The 23426-nt window shown below is 37.9% G+C and overlaps 1 protein-coding gene across 4 annotated transcripts in view; it reads right to left on the bottom strand.

The window, feature by feature from the left end:
* The window catches only part of ZSWIM6 (zinc finger SWIM-type containing 6), a 211923-nt gene that overhangs the window by 66512 nt on the left and 121985 nt on the right, over positions 1–23426 (bottom strand). For all 4 annotated transcript variants that reach the window (XM_086361862.1, XM_086361865.1, XM_086361864.1 and 1 more), the window contains exon 2: positions 16374–16730. In XM_086361862.1, the coding sequence (XP_086217988.1) occupies positions 16374–16730 (357 nt within the window). The remainder of the gene's footprint in view (positions 1–16373; positions 16731–23426) is intronic.

Genomic DNA, 23426 nt, shown 5'->3' with positions numbered 1-23426 from the left:
ATGTTTTTCAAAGACACTAGAAAAATATGAAACCAAGTAAACTCAGCAGAGTATCTCTCTTTACTATGTTAATTCAAGAAGCTTTCACCATTATTTGCTGCTGTATAAACTGCATGCTGACATAAGTCTTTAGTTGCAGAAAACCAAAGATTAAAAAGGGAAATCAAGCCACTTGGGAACAGGCACTGCAGCTGTTGTACTAAACCAGGTTATAGTATCACCTTGCCAAACTGCGTAAATATTTTATTGCTGAAGTAAACACAAAAGATAACATCTATGTAACAGTCTGCAGACTACCTTAGAAATTAAAATTACCCGGATATTTAGGCAAGTGAAAACTGTTTTGTATTTATTAATAAAATAAAATGGTATTAAAGGCCTAAGATTCATTAAGTAATACAAAAACAAATCTAAAACCTCTCATTAACAGTGTTTCATCTGCTTATTAAGTCCTAAAAAAAATCTGTAGATATGGTTCCACACTTCTTTTCTTTTAATAATCTTACACAGACTCATTTGGCCAAGGAAATAATCACTAACATGTGCTTGGGACCAGGTTCCATTAGTCTCTAGGAGCATGAATTGGTCTGTGAACCTCCCTGAAAAAGTGTGCATTCATTCATTCAGAAAACATATTTACTGAGAGCCCTCTGCTAGACTCAGGGATGGAATGGGGTACAAAATAGAATTCCTGTCCTCACAGAATGTATTATCTAGTTCAATGGCTTTCAAACTTTTTTGACTAAGAGCCACAATAAGAAACATAATTAATACCATACCCAATACACCTGTGTATCTGGACACTTATATGAACACATCTATTTATTAATCTGAAGCAAAAGTATGATCAAAAAATATCCTTTCTGTAAAAGTGAGAAAGTCTGATATTTTCTGTACTATTTCACTTTTTAAAGGCTCATCATAATTTTTAAGAACTGATTTCATAATGAATAATGGGTTGCAATCTACTATTATTGAAACACTGCTTTAAGTGTGTGAAACAAATACCAATGTAATCACCCATACAAATATATAAGAATAAATGAATTGTTCATAGAAAAGCACAAAGAGCCAGGAGACTGTATCAGAGAGCTCTGACCTGGCCTTGGATTGGCAGAATAAGCATATGGAGCTGAGATCTGCCTTAAGTAGATTAGAAGATAACTGAAGGCAGGAAAAGGAAGCACTGAATCTACATGTGAGACTAAGAGCTTAGGCAGAGGTCTCAAGCAGAAAGGAACATGGTATGTAGATGAAACAAAAGATACTGTCCACACAACTCAACAGTAGAGGATGAGGGCAAAGAGCAACACAAGACAACTCAAGAACAGAAGAAGGGCCAGAGAGCACTGACAAGGGAGGAACTTGTTTTTTCTCCCTAAAAGTAACAAATGGTAATTCACAACAAGGTCATGCAAAGTAGAAAAGAACACTCTAGAAAGTAAAAAATGTTCTGCTCTGATACACATCAATTTCAACAGTCCTATGGAGTCCCTTGGACTGCAAGGAGATCCAACCAGTCCATCCTGAAGGAGATCAGTCCTGGGATTTCTCTGGAAGGAATGATGCTAAAGATGAAACTCCAGTACTTTGGCCACCTCATGCAAAGAGTTGACTCATTGGAAAAGATTCTGATGCTGGGAGGAACTGGGGGCAAGAGGAGAAGGGGACGACAGAGGATGAGATGGCTGGATGGCATCACTGACTCGATGGACGTGAGTCTCAGTGAACTCCAGGAGTTGGTGATGGACAGGGAGGCCTGGCGTGCTGTGATTCATGGGGTCGCAAAGAGTCGGACACGACTGAGCGACTAATCTGATCTGACCATGGAGTATTAAGCAGCCATAAAAATGAATGTAAAGATTCTTTATGTACTGCAATGGAAAGATATACCTGAGATATGGGTGATCAGGGAACTGAGAGAGAGATGGTTTTCTGGATTATACAACTAGATAAAACACTGGACAACTCACTCCCTGATACACAGACCACCAGAGAAGGATCAGGTTTCGGGGAGGGGCAGTGTTTGCATCATGAATACGGAATTTATTATTATTATTTTTAGTATTTTGGCCATACCTCTCAGTATGCAGGATCTTAGTTCCCCGACCAGGTATAGAACTTACACCCCCTGCAGTAGAAGCTCTGAGTCTTAACCACCGGACCGCCAGGGAAAATCCATGAGTTCAGTTTTAGATGTGGTGAATTTGAAGTACCTCTGAGATACTCAGCCAAGAAGAGGGGAAAGGATTTAAAGTACAGAGCTAGATATACTATGGGATGCGGTACAGGGTAAAAAATTGTCTAGGATGGAACCATAGGGAAGGCCAACATTTAAAGGCTGGGCAAGAGCCACTATCAGCCAATCAAGTAGGGAGGGATGGGAGGAAAATAAGGAGGGAGAAAGATATAAATACATTCCACTCCTACCAAGGAAGGAAATCCTATCAAAAGCAAACTACTGCTCAAGTATCCTCACACGAATTAGATTTCATTTTCTTCTTACAATGTCCCCTGGAGGTGAGTATAGCTCATGATCCCCTTTCTATAGAAGGAGAAACACAGGTTCAGAGTGATTATGACCTGTCTGTCCACAGCACACACTGCCAAATGCAGTCTCCCAGTTCTCTCCCCTGCTGAAGAATATATTCCAGAACCTCGGAGCTCAAGTTGAACCCTGAAAGCATCAAGGCAGCAGTTGTCAACCATAAATCAAAAAAAAATTTAAGGAAGAATACCGGGATCTGTTATCATGTTTCTTCTTTACAGGAAAATTTAAGAATACACAATATTGTGAAGAGCTAATTAACTACTGGGGTTATATCTGTATCCCATTGGGATACACAACCCGTAATCCAGCTCACTTCTTTGATTCTAGAGTAAGATGACACAGACACACACCTGCACAAAGACAGGCCTCTGTTTCCTCAGCCCTCATCTTCTATTATGTAGGAATAAAAAATTAAGTAATAAAAATTAGAAATTTTCCGTGACTATGCAGAAAACAATTCAGTCATAAGAATGCACATAAAGGTAATTAATTGATAAATAAAACATAAATTTACTCTAAACACAACTCAACATTTTAGGAAAAAAGACACGTACACTTTACATTATATACCAGGAAATTCATGTTTACAACAACCCTCCCAAAAGAGGAAATTTATTTATTAAACTTTAATGCTAAAGTCTAAATGCTTAAATCCTAACATGTCATGATTATATGCATTAAAGTATTGCCTAAGCCTTGCATAAAATGTAGATGTGCAAGATTTATTTCTACTCGCTAATGGCTGTCTATAATCAAAGACAAACCTCTCAGAATTTAGCTTTGAGAAAGGCAGGCAAAGAGAAACATAATTCAAGCTTTTATACATTTGCTATTAGATATAACCCACATTGGGCAGGAACCAGAATCTAGGTATATAAATTAAATGGTCCTTTAAAGTGTTTTAAAACTATCATATTTTTTACCCTTATTTATATTTATAATTACAAACTCTATAACTTTTACAACTGTGTAATTAATCTTTGTGAGCATTTTATGACTAAAGCTTAATTTTACAAAGTTTCAAGCCTTCAGGGAAAGTGAAATTATCTGTTGAACACAGTGCAACGGTTTTATTGGCTTTTGCTCCCAGCCAGAGTGTATGAATTTGATTCACTCTCCTACCTTGGTTACATAATGCCATTGGAGGAGAGCAAAGGAGAGTTCATGAACGTGCAGGACTACTGTCCATCTCTGGCCTTCCCTGTCTGCTACTTGATTTGGTTCTGTTTTAGCTTTGATTTACTCCAGTATCAAAACTCTTACCCCAGCAGTTCTCAAGATCAGGAATGTATCAAGACTCGTGAGGCACACTGTGAAAAGTAGATGCTTAGGCACCACTTCAGACCTACTGAACCAGAATCCTTGCCACAGATAACAAGGCAGGGGCCGTGGAGATGGGAAGTACAGCTGGGAAACACAATTCTGTATTTGGAGGGAATCTCAAACACGGTGGCATATTCTGGATCTTCGGATTGAAAAGTATTCAGGGTCCAGTGTACTCACTAAAGTACACTAAATTTAAGACCTACTGACTAAGGTATCTGTCTCTTATCACAAAAACAGTCATTTCCAAGCACTGGACACTACCAAATCACACTGCAAATTTTAAACTGAGATATTAAGACATATTCAATAACTGGTTTATGCTATGTTTGGTATGTGGAATTATTCACAGCTTTGTATTCTAATGGAGAATTTAATTATTTCTCTTTTCTTAAAACTGCTGGAAAACAAATTCAAACAAAAAATGAAAGGCTTTATTTAGTTTACATCTTCATCTTAACTGTGACCTAACTGCCTCAATACCATGGTTGTCCAAATAAAGCTTTAAGCATTTATATTTAAGTAGCAGTGCTCTTTTTTGTTGTTGTTAAAATTAAATTGTCAAATTCAGTCTACAGAGGAAGAATGCAGGAAGCAGATGTTTACACTGCAGAGGTGATTAATTCAGCCTCTTTTGCAGGACCTATAAAGGAATGCCATCTCCTACAGTTTTAGTGCCTGCTATTAAAGATATGAAACATTAAGTCTGTGGCTTACAAAGACACTGGTACACCTGTCTTACAAGCTGAAGGCAAAAGTCCTGATATCAAACATTGGCACTGAGAGAGAAAAGGCAATGCAGCAAACTTCAGTGACACAGGTTCAGAAAAAAAAAAAAAAATCTTTCTTTAGCAAGGACAAGAACTAGAAGACCACTGAAAAATAATGTAATAATGTGTACTGAATAAATACACACTTGAGAAAAGCTTTAAATTTTATTCTTACTGAAATCCTCATTTCAAGGCAGTTAACTAATGTCTTCATTTCCAAATACAATTTTGTGGTGGCTGAAACAGCCAGATCCTTCATCACCTGTTCTCAGTGGTCAGTCCATGTAATTCTACTGCCATGATGCAGTGTGGTGTCCTCTCTAAGAGCTGTTAGAGGACAATCTGTTTAGCCTGGAAGCTAATGACAAAGGGAGTCCTGGCATGCGCCAGCCTCTGCTCCCTCAACAAGCCACCTTCCCTTTAGCTAAATGCCAAAGAAATAAATAAGTAGCACTGTAATCAGGATATAGCTCAGGGAACTCAAATAAGCCTGTCAAGGTTTATAGCTCCTCTACTCTTTTCCTCTCACCTGACTTTATTACTCATCTCTTGTTATCTTTTAATTTACTTCAGAAGTTTCAGTGATATACTTATTCATGTACAGAAATAATCATGTATTTTATATGGATAAAGAGCAATAAAACACTTGTACATCCACTAATGCTCATTAAAAAATGAAGAATATAAGCATAGAGTGCTTAAGAGTTAGGTCATTTTCCATAACCTAACTAACAGATATATTAATATATTAGCAATTACTTGGTACACAAATAATTAAATGCAAAGTTCTCAGAAAGTCTCATTTTTACGTAACCTGACTCTTCTGATTTATTAAAAGAGATCTACTATGATTGCAAGGTTCAAGAATGATTTGCTCAGATTATTTTCAAAGATTTTTTTAAAAAACTTCACAATTATTTTCCTCAACGATACCACCGCCAGCTGAAGACTCAGGTCAACTGCCACATCACAATGATGGATAATCGCAACTTAACTTTACTCCTTTATACCTCTCCTGACCTTATGAAATAGGCACTCTTTACAGACAATGTTTTACACGTAAGAAAACTAAGCCCTGAGGAGATTTAGTTCCTTCCCTCCACTAAAAGTGCTGGAAAGCAAGGGACTAGAATTCTTACACAGGCTGTCGAACTTCTAAGCTCTTCAACACCCTGAGTACTCTTACAGCGCGAGGGGTGAAAAGCCTACAGTGAGGGACACGGGGACAAAAGCTCACAGAGCCAACATGGAGACTTGTTCTTGTCAGTCGCCAAGTGCTGTTGGACAACTTGCAACCCATGGACTACAGCACACCAGGCTTCCCTGTCCTTCACCATCTGCCGGATGTGTCTCAAACTCATATCCATTGAGTTGGCAATGCCAGCCAACCAGCTCATCCTCTGTTGTTCCCTTCTCCTCCATTCAGGAGAGGGATGGTGAGCAAACTGATCACAGCTGGTAACAAGCCACTGACAATTATGAGAGTCGGGTAGTGTCAGAGATGACTGTAGGGTATGAGAGAAGGCACGACTTGGAGGTAAAAACAGAAAGGATAAAGGATATCGAGCTAAAAGTAACTTGGCTGCTTCTGTACTACCGTATCATGTATACCTGCTGGGTCAGAGACGTGATGCCTCCCAAAAGATTACTTCTCTTCTGCTAAAACGAGATGTTTTTCCATATGAAGATGATCACGTGTGCATGACTGTATATTTCAACAATTTTTTAGAAGAAATTTAAATCATATTATGAAAACACCAAGTTCTAATTAAAACTTAATGGTAAAACTGGTCATTTTTGAAGGGAGATTTGGCAGTAATTACAAAACTTAAAATGCCCATACCAATTGTTCTGGCATTTCTACTATTAACAAAGAATCTATTACTCAAAAGCACTTGCACAAATTCACACATACAAAAAGAATGGTCACAGTAGAATTGCACATAGTAGAAAAAAATGAAAACAATTTTGAAATCATTTGGTATGTTAATGATTAAACAGACCCATAATATGTAATACTACACAGCACTTAACACAGTAACAGACCTTTTTGTACTAGTAAGATAAAGTACTCATGATGTATGGAAAAAGAAAAAAAAAGAAACTACAAAAAAACTTTTAAAACTGTTTTTAAAAAACTACATACTTGTGTGTGCACCAAAAAACGGCCTCAAACACTATAAACCACACTATCAGCAGCGGCTGCCTTGGGGGAATAAGGGAGTTACTGGAGACCAAGAGAGCCAACGAGTACTTGGTTTTTTATCTTCATTTACTTCTATACGTTTTTCCACATGTATTCTTTTTTTTTTTTTTTTTTACTTTTACGTTTCACACTACTGCACTTTGCGATAGCACATTTAAAGCAACTTTAATTCTCTCCTATAGATTTGCTAATTAAATTGACCACCACTAGTAGGTCATACCTTTGTTTCACCAACTGTCAATGCCAGAACATTCTACAATAGAAAGGATAATGCTTGTAATAACCAAATTATCTCCCTGGGATAACTGAAAAACTGGTTGCTAACACAAGCCCAATTACATGAATATGACCATCCACAGGGAAACAAAATGAAGAGAGATGTGACATGAAGCCTCCGTCAAACGACTCCAACTGTCTGTCACTCATATTTGGAACATATGTACAAGAATACATCTCCAAATTCTAAGAAAATGGAATTTAAAAATGATATGGTTACTTTTTTTAAAGTATCATTGATTTACAACATTAGTTTTAGGGTTTCAGTATTTTTATAGACAACACTCCATCGAAAGTAACTACATGATAATGGTTATAATTCCCTATACTATACAATATATCCTTGTTGTTTATCTATTTTTTATTTTTAGGTTATGCATTTTGTTTTTTTTTAATTAATTTTAATTGGAGGCTAATTACAATATTGTATTGGTTTTGTCATACATCAACAGGAATCCGCCACAGGTGTACACGTGTTTTTTTTAATATACAATGCTTTGTATCTCTTAATCTCATAACCCTAATTTGACCCTCCTCCCTTTCCTCTCCTCTCTGGTAACACTTAATTTGTTTTCTATATCTTTAAGTCTCCTTCTACCTTGCTGTATACATTTGTTATTATTATATTTTAGATTCCACATATCATTGATATCATAGAGCATTTGTCTTTCCCTGTCTTGAATTATTTCGCTAAGCATAATGGCCTCTAGGTCCATCCTTGTTCCTACAAATGGCAAGCTTTCATTATTTTCCTATGACAGAGTAGTATTCCACTTGTATTCATACATCCCTTCTTCTTTATCCAATTATCTACTGATGGACACTTTAAAGTGAAAGTGAAAGTCGCTCAGTTGTGTCTGACTCTTTGCAATCCCATGGACTATGTAGTCTATGGAATTCTCCAGGCCAGAATACTGACGTGGGTAGCCATTCCCCTCCAGGGGATCTTTCCAACCCAGGGTTCGAACCTAGGTCTTCTGCATTGCAGGAGGATTCTTTAGCAGCTGAGCCACCAGGGAAGCTGGGTTGTTTCCAAATCTCAGCTATTCTAAATAAACAGTGCTGCTATGAGCACTGGGGTGCATGTACCTTCTCAAATTACTCTTTATTTTTTTTGCTGCATATATATCCAGGAGTGACTCCATTGTTAAATCTATTTGTAGTTTTTCATTTTTTTTTTAGGAACCTCTGTACTGTTTGTAATGTAATGCCTCTAATATAAGTGGCTGCACCAATTTACATTCCCACCAACAGAGTGTAAGTGTTCCCTTTTCTGCACATCCTCTCCAACATTTGTTATTTGTAAACTTTTTAAAAAAATTATTTATTTACTTATGGCTGTACTGGGTCTTTGTTGCTGCACAGGCTTTTCTCTAGCTGCAGTGAGCAGGGGCTACTCTCTAGTTGCGATGTGCAGACTTTTCACTGTGGTGGCTTCTTTTGTTGCAGAGCAGACTCTAGGGCTTGGGCTTCAGTACTTGTGGCATGTAGGCTCAGGAGTTGTGGCTCTTGAGCTCTAGAGCAGTCTCAGCAGTTGTGGCCACAGGCTTAGCTGCTCCACAGCATGTGGGATCTCCCCAGATCAAGGATCGAACCCATATCTCCTGCACTGGCAGGCAAACTCCTAACCACTAAGCTACCAGGGACCTGTTATTTGCAGACTTTTTGATGATGGCCACCCTGATAGGTATGAGGTAATATCTTACTGCTATTTTAATTTGCATTTCTCTAACAATTAGTGGTGTTGATTATCTTTTCATGTGTCTGTTGGCCATCTATATTTCTCTTTTGGAAAAATGTCTATTCAGGTCTTCATCCATTTTTTTGAATGGGTTATTTTTTTTTTGATATTGAGTTATATGAACTATTTGTATATTTTAGATATTAATCCCATGTCAGTTATATCATTTGCAGGTATTTTCTCCCATTCTATAGGCTTATTGTTTTGCCAATGGTTTCCTTTACTGTGTAAAAGCTTTAAAGTTTAATTAGGTTCTATTTATTTTTGCTTTTTTTTTTTGCCTTAGGAGACAGATACAAAAAAATATTGCTACAATGTACATCATATGCCTATGTTCTCTTCTAGAAGTTTTATGGTTTCAGGTCTTACATTTAAGTCATTAATCCATTTTGATTTTTTTTTTAATGTTGGAAGAAAATGTTCTAATCTCTGTTTCACATGTAGCTGTGCAGCTTTGCAAGAACCACATGTTGAAGAGACTGCCTTCTCTTCATTGTATATTCTTGTTGTAGATTAATTGACCACAGGTGTGTGAATTTACTTCTGGGCTCTTTATTCTGTTCATTAATCTCTGTGTCTGGTTTCTGTACCAGTACCGTGCTGTTTTGATTACTGTAGCTTTGTAGCATAGTTTGATGAGTGGGAGGGTGACAGCTCCAACTTCGTTCTTTTCTCTCAAGATTGCTTTGGTAATTCTCTGTCTTTTGTGGTTGCATATCAATTTTACGCTAAAGCCTCTGACTGTGTGGATCATAACAAACAGTGGAAAATTCTTAAAGAGAAGGGAATATCAGAATATCTTACCTGTCTCCTGAGAAATCTGTATGTGGGTCAAGAAGCAACAGTAGGAATCTTATATTGAACAAGTGACTGGTTCAAAATTGAAAAAGAAGTACAACAAGGCTGTTTACTGTCACCTTGTTTATTTAACTTATATGCAGAGCACATCATGTGAAATGTCAGGCTGGATAAGTTACAGGCTAGAATCAAGACTGCCAGGAGAAATATCAACCACCTTAGATATGTAGATGATACCACTTTAATGGCAGAAAGTAAAGAGGAACTGAAGAGCCTCTTGATGCAGGTGATAGAGGAAAGTGAAAAAGCTGGCCTAAAACTCAATATTAAAAACACTAAGATCATGGCATCCAGTCCCATCACTTCTTGGTAAACAGAAGGGGCAAAGGTGGAAGCAGTAACAGATTTCCTCTTCTTGGGCTCTAAGATTACTGTGGATGGTGACTGCAGCCATGAAAGTAGAAGAAAACTGCTTCTTGGCAGGAAAGCTACAACAAACCTAGACAGTGTATTAAAAAGCAAAGACATCACTTTGCCAACAAAGGTCCATATAGTCAAGACCATGGTCTTTCTAATAGTCATGTACGGATGTGAGGGTTGGACCATAAAGAAGGCAGAGCACCAAAGCATTCATGCTTCTGAACTGTGGTGCTGGAGAAGACTCTTGAGGGTCCCTTGGACAGCAAGGAGATCAAACCAGTCAATCCTAAAGGAAATCAGTCCTGAATATTCACTGGAAGGACTGATGCTGAAGTTGAAGCTCCAACACTTTGGCCACCTGATGTGAAGAGCCAACTCACTGGAAAAGATCCTGAAGCTGGAAAGGATTGAAGGCAGAAGAGGGCAACAGAGGATGGAATGATTGGAAGGCAGCATTAATTCAATAGACATAAACTTAAGCAAATTCCAGGACATGGTGAGGGACATGGAAGCCCCGCATACTGCAATCCATGGAGTTACACAGAGTCGGACATAACTTGGCAACTCAACAACAACAACAATGAATTTTAGGATTTTCTGTCCTAATTTTGTGGAAAATATCATTGTTATTTGATAGGGCTTATATCAAATCTGTAGGCTGTTTGGGGTAGTATATCCATTTTAACAATATTAATCACTCCAATTCAAGAGCATGAATATCTTTTCATTTCTGTGTATCATCTTCATTTTCCTTCATCAATGTTTTATTGTTTTCAGAGTACAGGCCTTTCACCTACTCAGTTAAATTTATTCCTATGTATTTTATTCTTTTCCATTTAATTTTTAATGACATTATTATTTTTAACTTTCTTTTTCTGATATTTCATTATTAGTGTACAGAAATGTAACGGATTTCTGTATATTAACCTGCAGCCTGCAACTTTGCTGAATTCATTTATTAGCTTTTGGGTAGAAATTTTAGGGTTTTCTATGTGAATAGTAACAATTTAACTTCTCTTTCAATTTGAATGGCTTTTACTTCTTTTTTCTGTCCGATTGCTGTGGTGAGATCTTCCAAAGCTACGTTAAATACAAGTGGTGGGAGTGGAAATCCTTGTCTTGTTCCTGAATTTGGAGGAAAGGCTTTAGCTTTTCACCACCGAGTATGATTTTTAACTATGCATAGGTGTGTCATAAATGACCTTTATTACATAATAAAGGACACTGTTACTTAATTTTGAGTGTCCATTACTTCTTAAATACTGTCCTTAGGGAAGCTGCCAAAAGATACAGGTCATAGTTCTCGCCCTGATGGAGCTTACAATCAAGTAAAAATAAGCTACACAACAAATATGGGATGGCTGAATAGATTTGGTTGTTTGGTGATATCTGGGAGAGACTGAATGGATTGATATATATAACGGCTGGGACATGGAAGTATTTGAAGGCTAAATTTAGCAAGACAGGCAGGCATGAATGGAATTTATACTGCTAGTTTTATACAAAACCATGCTGAAACAAAACTAAATGTCTGATGGAAGAACAACACACAAATGCACACTAGGGTAGAAGAGGTACATTGGTCCTTCTGTGTGTGTCTGTATAAAAATACTACCACCAGTCACAGAATTAGGGGTGGAAAAGATCTTACATGTCATATGTCAACCCTTACCTGACATGTAAATAGAACTGACTCAAACAACTGAATTTGAATTGCACAGGTCCACTTGCAGAGGATTTTTTTTCAACAGTATTAATAAATATTAAATACTACACAATCCCCAGTTGAATCCACAGACGCAGAACTGCAGATACAGAAGAACTGTGGATACGAGGAACCACGAGTGCAGAGGAACTGCAGGCACCCAGGACTAACTATGTAAGTTACGTGTGGATTTTCAACTGCACAGATGGTTGATGTCTCTAACACCCAAACTGTTCAAAGGTCAACTGTACACGCCTTCTACATTTGGCTGACTGAGATGGTACCTCTGGACACTCGACAGTGAAATGAGGGATGAATCTAGCCTACTTTGGCGACTGACTCAAGCACTGGGGGTAAAAGGGCCACAGAAATGACATCCTTTCCCTCTGGTCCAAGAAGAGACCAATGCCACAGGTGACACTCCATCTGTCCCTTTTTGTCGTAGTCTGCCTAGTACACACTATCCCATAGGGAAGTCCCCCAAAGGAAGAGCAAAAGAGGAAAAAGTAGAAGAGGAAATATATGCCAGAGAGTCAGAGGACAGCAAGCTGACCTCCAACTCTGTTATCATCCATCCCCCAACAGGTTTCTTTTCTCTTCTTTTTAACTATGACTACTTATGGGTACCCCAACATGACGTAAACTCTTATCTTTTCTTTAATATTTTACATATGTAAGTATGACCAAGATTTTTCCAATGCTGCTAGTGAAGATTATGAGCATTTTAAAGATGAGAGAAATGAGTCTTACCCAGGGTCAAACAGGTAATATACAGCAGAGATAATAATGTACTCTAGGTCTCCAGATTTCAATGTTCTGTCCAGATATCACAATTCACTAATTTATAATACATTAATAAGAAGCATAAAAGACCAAAAAACGGCTGGGATGAATTAACCAAGAGAGCAGGTTAGCATTTAGAAATCAGTAAATTTCTAAACACTGAGAAAAAACAATAGCTTTTCTTTTTTTGGAGGATATGGAAGCTAGAAAGTTTTATTATAATATAAAACCATGGTAAACAATTTTGCTTATCAATGCAAAACGGCAACTGCCAATCTCCCTGGAGGGCCATTAACATCAATTAACTAACTTACAGCCACTTTTTAGCACACAATAATTGATTTAATCTAATCAAAATTATGTGAAAAATTTTATGAAACCAAAATGAAATGTAAAAAACTGACAAGGACTGAACAATTACAATAACTAAGTCTGTATTTCAAGTACTTTTACTCAGTCTGTGATCCTGGATAAGTCACTAACCCATTCTCCTTGGTTTCTTCATCTACAATCTATTACAATTATAAATTTGCAATATGTAGCTTACAAGGAAATTATCAGGAACAATATGCCTGGAATACACTTGAAAAAACTTTTAATTCCTTAGCATAAAGTTCTTTAAAAAATATTTCAAAATAGTAAGTAAAGCAACTAATAGAATTTTAAGAAGCTTTAGGACAAGTTCATAAGAAAAAGGAAAAACCTACTGTTAGCAGCATAGTTTGCATTTACTTAAAAATTGTATTATGGCTTTCTTTTAAAAAGTATTTAGATAAGATAAACCTCATTCTCTTTAAGATACCTATCAACAAAATCTAATCTAAATCCTATCCTAACTCTATTTATCTAGTTAGGTAAAAGTGATGCTTTTCCTTACAGAAAAATGAACTCTTCCTAATATTCATGTTCAAGACATTTTTCTCAAAGAAAAGAACACATTCTCAAAACCATGCAAGAAAATACTGCTTAAAAAATGAGTCAGAGGATGCTTAACGTGCAGATGTCTGGAGGCAGGTGGGACCATGTAGTCAAATAACTGCAAAACATTTAAAAATCCCACCCCCTACTAAGTCATCAATCTAACAGTTAAAATAAGACCCTCCAGGGAGCAGATTTCCCATTTCATCACTTAAGGTCACGGGCTGCTTTCTAACTCTCTTCTTTTTTGCCACTTGTCACACTAGAATGGAAAGCAGGAAGGCAGCTTGTGTAATTGGCCCATTTCCAGGCTAGGAGCAAATGTGATGATAAATTAAGTGGAGAAAGCTGGCAGGAGAAACTGCTCAAGTTCACTGCTCTCGTGGAGCTGTTCTCATACAACGGTTATCTGAAAATCACATTCAGTCTAAAGCTAACCTGAATTCTGTCCTTGATATTTCCTTAGTTTTTTCTTCTAATTTTAGAAAATCTGAAAGAAATATAATGTCTTGTGAATACTTTTTTACATCCAACCTTAGATTGTTTCATTAGTCTCACTATTTTGACGCAGAAATGGATTTTAAAAGCTTTTAGATAAGAAATTTGGGGGTCTGCTATCCTTTAAAACAAGGAAGACAGATGCAGAACAAACAACTGACTTGGTATGGACCTCTGGTTAAACTAAAACTTTGAGAACTAAATGACCAAATGGATTATATGAATTTTAAAGAAAGGAAAAAAAGGGAGTGCATGAAAGTTTGAAGAAATGGTATATGCTATTCTTCTGCCTTCAGTCAATGTTTTAATAAGAAGCCACAAACAGGCTCCTGAGAAATCTCTGAGATGACTGTTAGCTGGCCTGAATTTTCACACAGTAACACAATGGAGACAGATGGTATGACAGAGCAGAAGCCTACTTAAACTTAAAGAGTCCTTGAGTGCATGTGCTTTTGGTGGGTCCAGGGTACTTCTGTGGCAGAGTTGTTTACCATCCTGTTACTCAACACTGGCAGATTCTACCAAGTAAAATGCTTTATACACCTTGTAATAGCTACTTTAATAAAGCTGAGACTGATATGCAGAGCGCTAGAAGAAATATGGTTATGTGGATTTTCCGCTGACATAAAAGACATATTAAAAGTATCATAAGACACCAGGAGACTGACAAAAGAATGTTCACAGCTTTATTCAAAACAAGGTTCATCAACAGTGAAATGGACATATAAATCATGGTGTCCTCATACCCAGAATACTTTCTAGAGAGCTACTGTTCCAATAAGGTCGCTACTAACCATGTGGCTACTGAACACCTGCAATGTGGCTAGAGTTTGATCTGAGATGTGCTTGTGGTTAACTGTAAAACAGATTTTCAAAGAATAATGTGAATAAGAAGTGAAATATATAAATATTTTTGTTGAATTTATGAATGTTAGACTAATATGAATATGAACTGATTTTTCAAGTATATTGAGATAAACATTATTAAAATCAATTTTACTTGTTTCTTTTTGAATATTTTAAATTATACATGTGGTTCACACTGCACTTCTATTGGTATTTCTAGTGCTGCTTAAGAGCAATGAAAATGAATGAACTAAAAGGTACATGAAACAATGTAAATAAATCTCATAAACATGAGATGATGTTTATGATTATCCAAATCATTCATGATTTTGAATGAAAGAAGTCAGATAGGGGCTTCCCTCGTGGCTCAATGGTAAAGAATCTGCCTGCCAATGCAGGGAATATGGGTTCGATCCTCTGATCTGGGAAGATCCCACATGTTGCGGAGCAACTAAGCCCGTGCGCCACAACTACTGAGCCCTAGAGGCTGTGTTCCACAAGAGAAGACACTGCAATAAGAAGCCTGCATGCAGCAATGAAGACCCAGCACAGCCAAAAATTAATAAATAAATAAAATTCAAAAAAAAAAAAAGTCAGATACCTAAAGTTTAAAATCAGGTAAGACTAAACCAGGGTTTAGTGATGTTAACATTAAAACACAAAGCACCAAGGAAGTGATTACCGTAAAAACATCAGGCAATGGTTACCATGAGGAACAGAAAGGAGCTGGTGACTCAAAGTAAGGGGGCACACGTGGAACCCTCTCAAGTGCCAAATGTGGTCTATTTCGTGGCCTGGGTGTTGGTTCACTTTGTTAATATGCACATATATATTTTATGCACTTTTCTGTGTTACGTCTCACAATTTTAAAAGTTTTTAGGAAGTGAGCTCAAATTGCTTTCCTTAAACATTTACACTTTCTATGTCAAGGATTGAGTGAACTGGTCTCATATCTCAACTATATGTAGACAGCTGATACACATGCTAACAAATAAGTCAGATAAGTTCAGTGTATAAAATACTTAAAAGAAACTTTTTGAGATTTCTTATACACAATAATAGTCATATCCTAAACTCTGTCTAAACAAATTTTAGTATTTTTCTAAAAATAAATTATTTCTTAACATGCAGTATCATATTAGAAACTTAATGCCTTGGAAAATACACTTTTAAAAAAATGAAAAAAATTCTGAATACATGCAAGTCAGTTTACTGACAACACCTGACAAGGGTGAATTTGTGTTTACCATAGCCAATATCTAATATTTGATAAAACTGTATTAATATAAAACATAAATGTTTAAGAGCCAAGCTTTAACAAATGAGAGATCTTTCTGAGCATAAAAGGCTTGGTATCTCCAGAATGAACACTTCAGAAGAAATGTTTTAAGATGCAAAATTGAATTTAAACCCTCAGCTACCTAAGGGCAATGCTGATGATCTAATTCATATTTAACTTACTTTTATATAGAAGAATTAAACTTATAAATGAACAATAATCCCAAGAAGCAAGCTATAGAATGGCTGTCTATACTCACCATGTACTTGGTTGATTTCTGAATTCTGGGAAAGAATTTCATCTGCTAATTTTTGAGCAGTTGGCAAAACTTCTGTGTGGTGCACTGTGATCAAATACTGTACAAACTTTTGTAGTTGGTCTCTATTCATTTGAAAGAGAGTCTCTGAAATGGGAAGATGCAATTTGACCTGATCTGGCTTGCGGATGCGGTATAAAGACAGTGCCACAACATGCGCACAATAAAATATGTCCTTGTTTCCACAGCTGCAGGTCACTGAGGTAATCTTGCAACGATCAAAGCTGATGGCCACGTTGCAAACAGTTTCTGGCTCCGATTGTATTGCAGGTTCTGTCACTGTGCCACTCAAGTGGAAACCTATGTGAAAGAAAGGGAGGAGAGAGTTCAGCTTCTGCATTCAGATGCTACAAAATATTTTAATTCTTTGAAATGTGTAGTACTTGACAGCAGTAAGAAAAACATATGACAGCTTTTATTTTCAAGTAAAGACATTCAGGTCACTCAAACCTCCCTCCCCCAGCACCTTACAAGTTAAAAAAAAAAAAAAAAAAGCTATTTAACAGACATGCTCAAGTATTTTACCCAGCCATATGAAAACACTTACTGCAGTATACCACCATCACACCTATATATATGTATATACATATACCACTTCAAAACTATACCAAGATCACAGCTTCAATAAGCCATCATTACACTATTTTAAATCTGTGGTATAGTGGCTCAGACGGTAAAGAATCTGCGTGCAATGCAGGAGATCCCGGTTCAATCCCTTAGTTAGGAAGAGCCTCTGGAGAAGGGGATGGCTACCCACTCCAATAGTTTTGCCTGGGAAATCCCATGGACAGAGGAGCCTGGAGGGCTACAGTCCATGGGGTTGTAAAGAGTCAGCCACGACTGAGTGACTAACACTTTCACTTTCCTACTTGACCAAAATCAAGTAGTTTTCTCCCTCACCATCCCACCGTTTTTTAAACAATTTTTAAAAATAGAGTAGGTCATTTCAGCTTTCTTCTCAACAAACTCCTCCCCTTCCTTCCACCTTTATTCCAGGCAGCCCCAATATAGCAGTGTCTCTGGGGAACGGCAAAGCCCACCAAAACCTGAAACCAACACCATCGCTGAAGTAGCTCACAATGATGGTTTTCTTTCCTATCACAGAGCAAGTGAAGGTGAAAGTCGCTCAGTTGTGTCCAACTCTTTGTGACCCCATGGACTATAGAGTCCATGGAATTCTCCAGCCAAGAATACCAGAGTGGGTAGCCTTTCCCTTCTCCAGGAGATCTTCCCAACCTAGGGATCAAACCCAGGTCTCCTGCATTGCAGGCAAATCCTTTACCAACTGAGCTATCAGGAAAGCTCATCACACAGAGTAAAGATGGTACAAACATGCTCATTTGCACATACGGGTGCACAAAATCACAAAGCGGCAAGGGACCCACGCTGTATAGCTTCAACTTAGAACCACAAAGGAATTCTCTACAACCTCATGACCAACGGCTTCAGAGCACTGATTCGAAGGATCCAGCAATGAGACACTCAAGCCACACGAGCAGCAATTCCTCATGGATAGCTTTATCTGCAGCTCACAGCCAACTGGAAACTGTCTCCCGCTGCCACTGGCTGCAGTCAGTCAGTCCTGTCCTGTTTGGTTAGGGCATAAATTGCCCTCACTCCTTTCCCCTAAATATGGGGAGCTATCCTGAATTCCTTTTGGCACACCATTCAGTTCCATCTACCCTCTCTGAAAGTCACGATAAACTTTAAGGGGAATCCCTTTAGAAACACAGGCCACATTTACCTCAGGATTAAGTACTTGACAGAAACCTGAATGTTACAAATGTAATGAAGCTTCTCTCAGCCTTCCACTATCTATGCTACTTGAATTAAACTTATCTAGCAGGCCACTATTTCTTCATTCTCTCCCAGTGGGAACTCTGGGAGGGGGGGCTGCATTTGGAGCTGCAGAGACGTGACAGGGCAATGACAGTCTGATGATGCCTAAAGTGCACATGTGGGGCATCTGAACCCTACTTATTATCACCTTCAAGGGAGGGCTTCCTTTAGGCCAGGGAGTTGGGAAAAACATTATTCAACTTATAAGAAATCTTTCAGAGTCGTATAACTTCATCTTGATAATTCATATTCAGCAACAAAGTGGAGACAGAAAAGTGCTGTAATTTTTTTAACCAAATTATCAATTTAAAAGGTGTATTTCCAAAAATCAAATCACTATCATTGCTTTGTAATAAGGAAATCTGATAACTGTAATACGGTAATCCTTGGTTTTCTTCCCACAAAGCTCATCCCTGTTTCCAAACGGATATTCCAGTTTCCTGTTATAACTCTTTTGGTCAAGAAGTTTTTGTGGGGGCTTCCCTGGTGGCTCAGTGGTAAAGAATCCGCCTGCCAATGCGGGAGACACAGGTTTGATCCCTGATCTGGGAAGATTCCACATACCTCGAAGAAAGCCCGAGAGCCCCAACTACTGAGCCCATGCTCTAGAGCCTGGGAGCCGTAACTACTGAGCCCACATGCCTAGTCTGTGCTCTGCAACGAGAAGCCCTCACAACGAGAAGCCTGGGCACCATAATGGAAGCGTAACCCCTGCTCGCCGCAACCAGAGAAAGCCCGTGCAAAACAAAGGCCCTGCACAGGCAAAAAAGATTTAAGTTTTTTTTGAAAACCACAAAGTAAAGCTACATAGCATATGTGATCATATTTTTAAAAAATTTTAATGTATTTTCCCATGAGAAAAAATAATCACACAAAAAAGTAAACACCGAGGAAAATTTCAGAAATAATAATAAGAGCAGTCTTGCTTTTTTATGTATCAGTGCACTAAGAATTTACAATAATTAGAAGATCATGCATGGCACAGGCATAGATTAAGACAAAATAGAAAAAAACCCAAAAACAACAGATTATAAGAGAGTCTAGAAAGTTTCCAAGTATATTCTGTATATCTAGTGCAAAGGATCTCTGTTTTCCACCTATCACATACATATGTGTACAAAAGAAACTAGTTGTCACTACAGAAAGATAGTTTTCATAAACTAACCATTTATAAAGTCAAACTCTCTCAGTTTGCTACTGCTGCTGCTAAGTTGCTTCAGTCATGTCCGACTCTGTGCAACCCCATAGACAGCAGCCCACCAAGCTCCCCCGTCCCAAGGATTCTCCAGGCAAGAACAATGGAGTGGGTTGCCAGTTCCTTCTCCAATGCAGGAAAGTGAAAAGTGAAAGTGAAGTCACTCAGTCGTGTCCGACTCTTAGCGAACCCATGGACTGCAGCCCAACAGGCTCCTCCGTCCTTGGGATTTTCCAGGCAAGAGTACTGGAGAAGGGTGCCATTGCCTTCTCCGCTCTCTCAGTTTAACACTCCTTTATTTCTCCTTATCCACCAAGTCAGCGCTTTAGTCCCTCTGCAAAAGTGATCCTGAAGAATTTCTCCTACCACAGGCAAAGCCAAGACAACTGAGGATCCAAACGAGTTATACTAGTTAGTATTTAAACAGTCTGAAAGGCTATAGTTTGACAGGTGCTTCAGAACAGATTAATTTAACTATCAAAGAAGAGGCCCTTAGCAAAACTGATGAAGCTCTCAAATAGTTTTGCAAAACCAACTTTTCTTTACTCATGTAGCTGTATAAGTCAGAGGTACAGCAAACCCTGATATTGTACAATTATGCTAGGAGAAAAACCCCACGTATTATCCAATTTCATTATGTCAAATATTTACTACTCTCATAAAATATTTTAAAAAGCAAACTATAAAATATTGCGACCTCCAAAACAATTCAAGAGATGTGTGAGGACACAAATAAACACATTCATGTCTTATAAAGTACACTTCATTAATGTAGTATCATCAGGATTGAGGTGCTTCATGAATGTTCACTTTCTAAGTAATTCTAGATTATCTTTCAAGTATCCAAACTCCTTTTCAAAATTCTAACCATTTTTTTTTTAAGTATTTCTACATGGTACAGGTTTTACCTTGCCACCCCAGTCAGCTGACCATTTGGGGTGTTACCACGTGAAAGGGACAGCACCGCCTGGACAGACAACTGCAGGTGGCAGGACTTTTAAGTGAGCTCTCATTTTTTCCTCTACTATCAGCTATCACAATGACTCCTCTCTCCTACAGCTATTCTCTTTCAAAGAAAATTCATTCCCCTCAGGTCAGCTGCACCTCTAATTTGACTTGCTTTGTGGCAATTATTTAATGCTCAGAGGCCTATTTGGGGTTTCCCCTCCTCACTTTGAGGCTGGGATGGATACATGAAAATTACACAGGGGACAGCAGGTATAATACTGAACCAATATGTAGGAGGTTCCATCAAGCCTTACTTCAGGGCTCGAGAAAACTTGGGAATTCTACCAACACACTTTCTCCAAGTGCTAAATCATACCAGAGCTCCCACAGGAGAAGCAAGGAGAATATTCCTCCCTCAGAGATTCTTAGAGATGTCCCTATAAGACATTCTCCCCCACCCTCTCCACCCCACCCCACAGTGGTCTTATCCATTAGGTACTGGGTAACTTGAAACAAAGCAATGTTCTTGAGAACGGATTTTGCCTTTCTGGAATTCTGACAATCCCAGATAACAAGCTGCCTCAAGACTGTAGATGTGAAAATCTCCTACTGGGATAGTCAGCTGTTCTATATGCCAGAACTGAGGATACAAAAGGGGGTAATCCTGTGCTCTATAGTAAACCATGGATAATTAACTTTTATTTTCAAATAACTATAACTGAAGAAATTATGCAAATCTTTTTTAATAAATATATTTGACTTTATAAAATATAATCTGTCAAAGACAGCTAATCCCATTAACAGCAAACCTCACAGGCAGCCAAACTGTCTGGTCATCATGCCACCACAGAGCCCAATCTAACTTTAGTATTCACATCCTCAATCTGCAGGAACTAAACCAAAGCGCAGTGCTGTGTGTGTGTGCGCTAAGTTGCTTCAGTCGTATCTGACTCTTTGTGACCCCAAGGACTGTAGCCCACCAAGCTCTTCTGTCCGTGGGAGTCTCCAGGCAAGAATATTGGAGTGGGTTGCGACGGCCTCCTTAAGGGAATCTTCCCAACCCAGGGATCGAACCTACACGTCTTATGTCTCCTGCATTGGCAGGTGGGTTCTTTACCACTAGCTCTACCTGGGAAGCCCACAGTGATGTACAGGCCTTGGTAAAACTCTGATTTGGATCAGGTTCTGTCCACTTAAAAGCTGTGTGATCTGAGCATGCTGTTTAACCTTTCTGAGACTTGCTCTATTTTGAACAAAATGTGGCTAGAAATACCTCCTAGGGTTGTTTGGGGGATTAAAATGAAATAACATATGTAAAGCACCTGGCACACAGTAAAAGTGCTCATTAAATTTTACTTCCCTTTCCTTCTCTTCCCAGCTGGAGAAAAAAAGGGGAGGGGTGCTGGATACATTCCCTTCATCCATAACACTTTTTTCCCTCCACAGCTACTGGAATCTTTGGGGAAGGTGGAGTCTCACTCTTGAAGTAACTTGGAAAATAAGCATGAAAGAGTCTTACTTTCATACACAGAGAACTAGAGAATTTTAGGGGAGAGACTTCTTTCAATTAACCATAGATAGATACTTCAAAAATATTACAATGCAATGATTCTTAAAACACAGTCCAGGGATACCCACAAGTACCCGAGAGGCCTTCAGGGGAGTCCACTACGCCAAAACTTCATTTTTGCACTTGACCTTTCTGTAGGTCAATGGTTTATATGACAACATAAAAATCCTTAAGGGGCAAATTTCTCACATATGAACACACGAACTGCCTGCATTAATTTCACGTTAATGAGCATTAACATTTCTAGAAAGTAAATACTAAATTCTTCATTGATACTCTAAAAATATCCTTCCCTGAAAGCTGATTTTCTGTATCTAAGTCAATATTTTAGTTGCATTTTAAAAGGGACAAGGAGAGGCCCCTGATATCACAGACTGGAGAGACAACTGGTTTAAAATACAAAAATAATTTCTAAAGGTTGGCCATTTTGTGCATATATGTGTATGCTCTTGGTTAACTGAAAAATGGTTACAGACTGAAAGCGTTAGAAAATATCTAAGCTAAAATAAACTGGTAGACATGAAATAAATATATACTAAAAACTGCTGCTTTCAGGGCACATTCTTTTCAGAAAAATATGCACTCTGTGCATGAGGTGCTCAAGTAACAAATTCTTTGTTGAAAAAGAATTTAACAGAAGCACTGGTGTAGTACTTACACAAATACATCTTTCACCCTTTTCCTAAATAAAAAGAACCCCTGGGGAAATTAAAGGCAGAAACCAAAGCAAGTTAATGTTATGGCTGAAAGGATGGCAAGGGTTGTACGAGGTTTCTTCTAAATTTTTAAAGCTAAATCTAAAAATGCAAGTGTTAACATTTAACACTCCCATAACAAAGTATTCATTGGTTAACTAAAACCCAGTGCATTGGCTAAATGTATAGTAAATAATACCTGATTATGTGTCCCTAGTAAAATATATGAGTTAATCATTGCCCCCACAAAACCCAATTTTTACTTTCCTAACTCCGAGAACTACTGCACACAATCCAACATGCCATGCTGCAGTTATCAATTTTAGAAACAAAAAGTTTCAATTCACATGAAGCATAATTTCCAGATCACAATATAGACACATTAAGGGCCCAAAACCAACTTGTCTAAAATATGATATCCTTTCTTAACTACATAATTTTCTCAAAGGGAAATCCTAAATTAAAGAGACTGCATCCTGTGAGCTGGCTAATTAAATCCTCTAGCCTTAATTTCTAATACTAAAGCTTAAACAGCTTATGGAAAGACATTAGGAGATTTTGCTGGCAATTGCTAATGAAGTGATTTCCGTCTTTCAGAAAAAAAAATATTTTTTAAAGGAAAAGCTTTATTTTGTGAAGTCCATCTTAAAAATGCCTATTTGGAGTAGAATCGCTCCTACACTTCATTAATATTTGAGAAAGACAATGGCAAATTAATGCAAAGACCAGACTGTAAACCACAGCACACC

This window comes from Bos grunniens, chromosome 20 (genome assembly GCF_055505025.1).
Source record: "Bos grunniens cultivar Pamir isolate PY7600 chromosome 20, Bosgru_T2T1.0, whole genome shotgun sequence".
NCBI lineage: Eukaryota > Metazoa > Chordata > Mammalia > Artiodactyla > Bovidae > Bos > Bos grunniens.
This window is presented reverse-complemented; position numbering and strand designations above follow the sequence as displayed.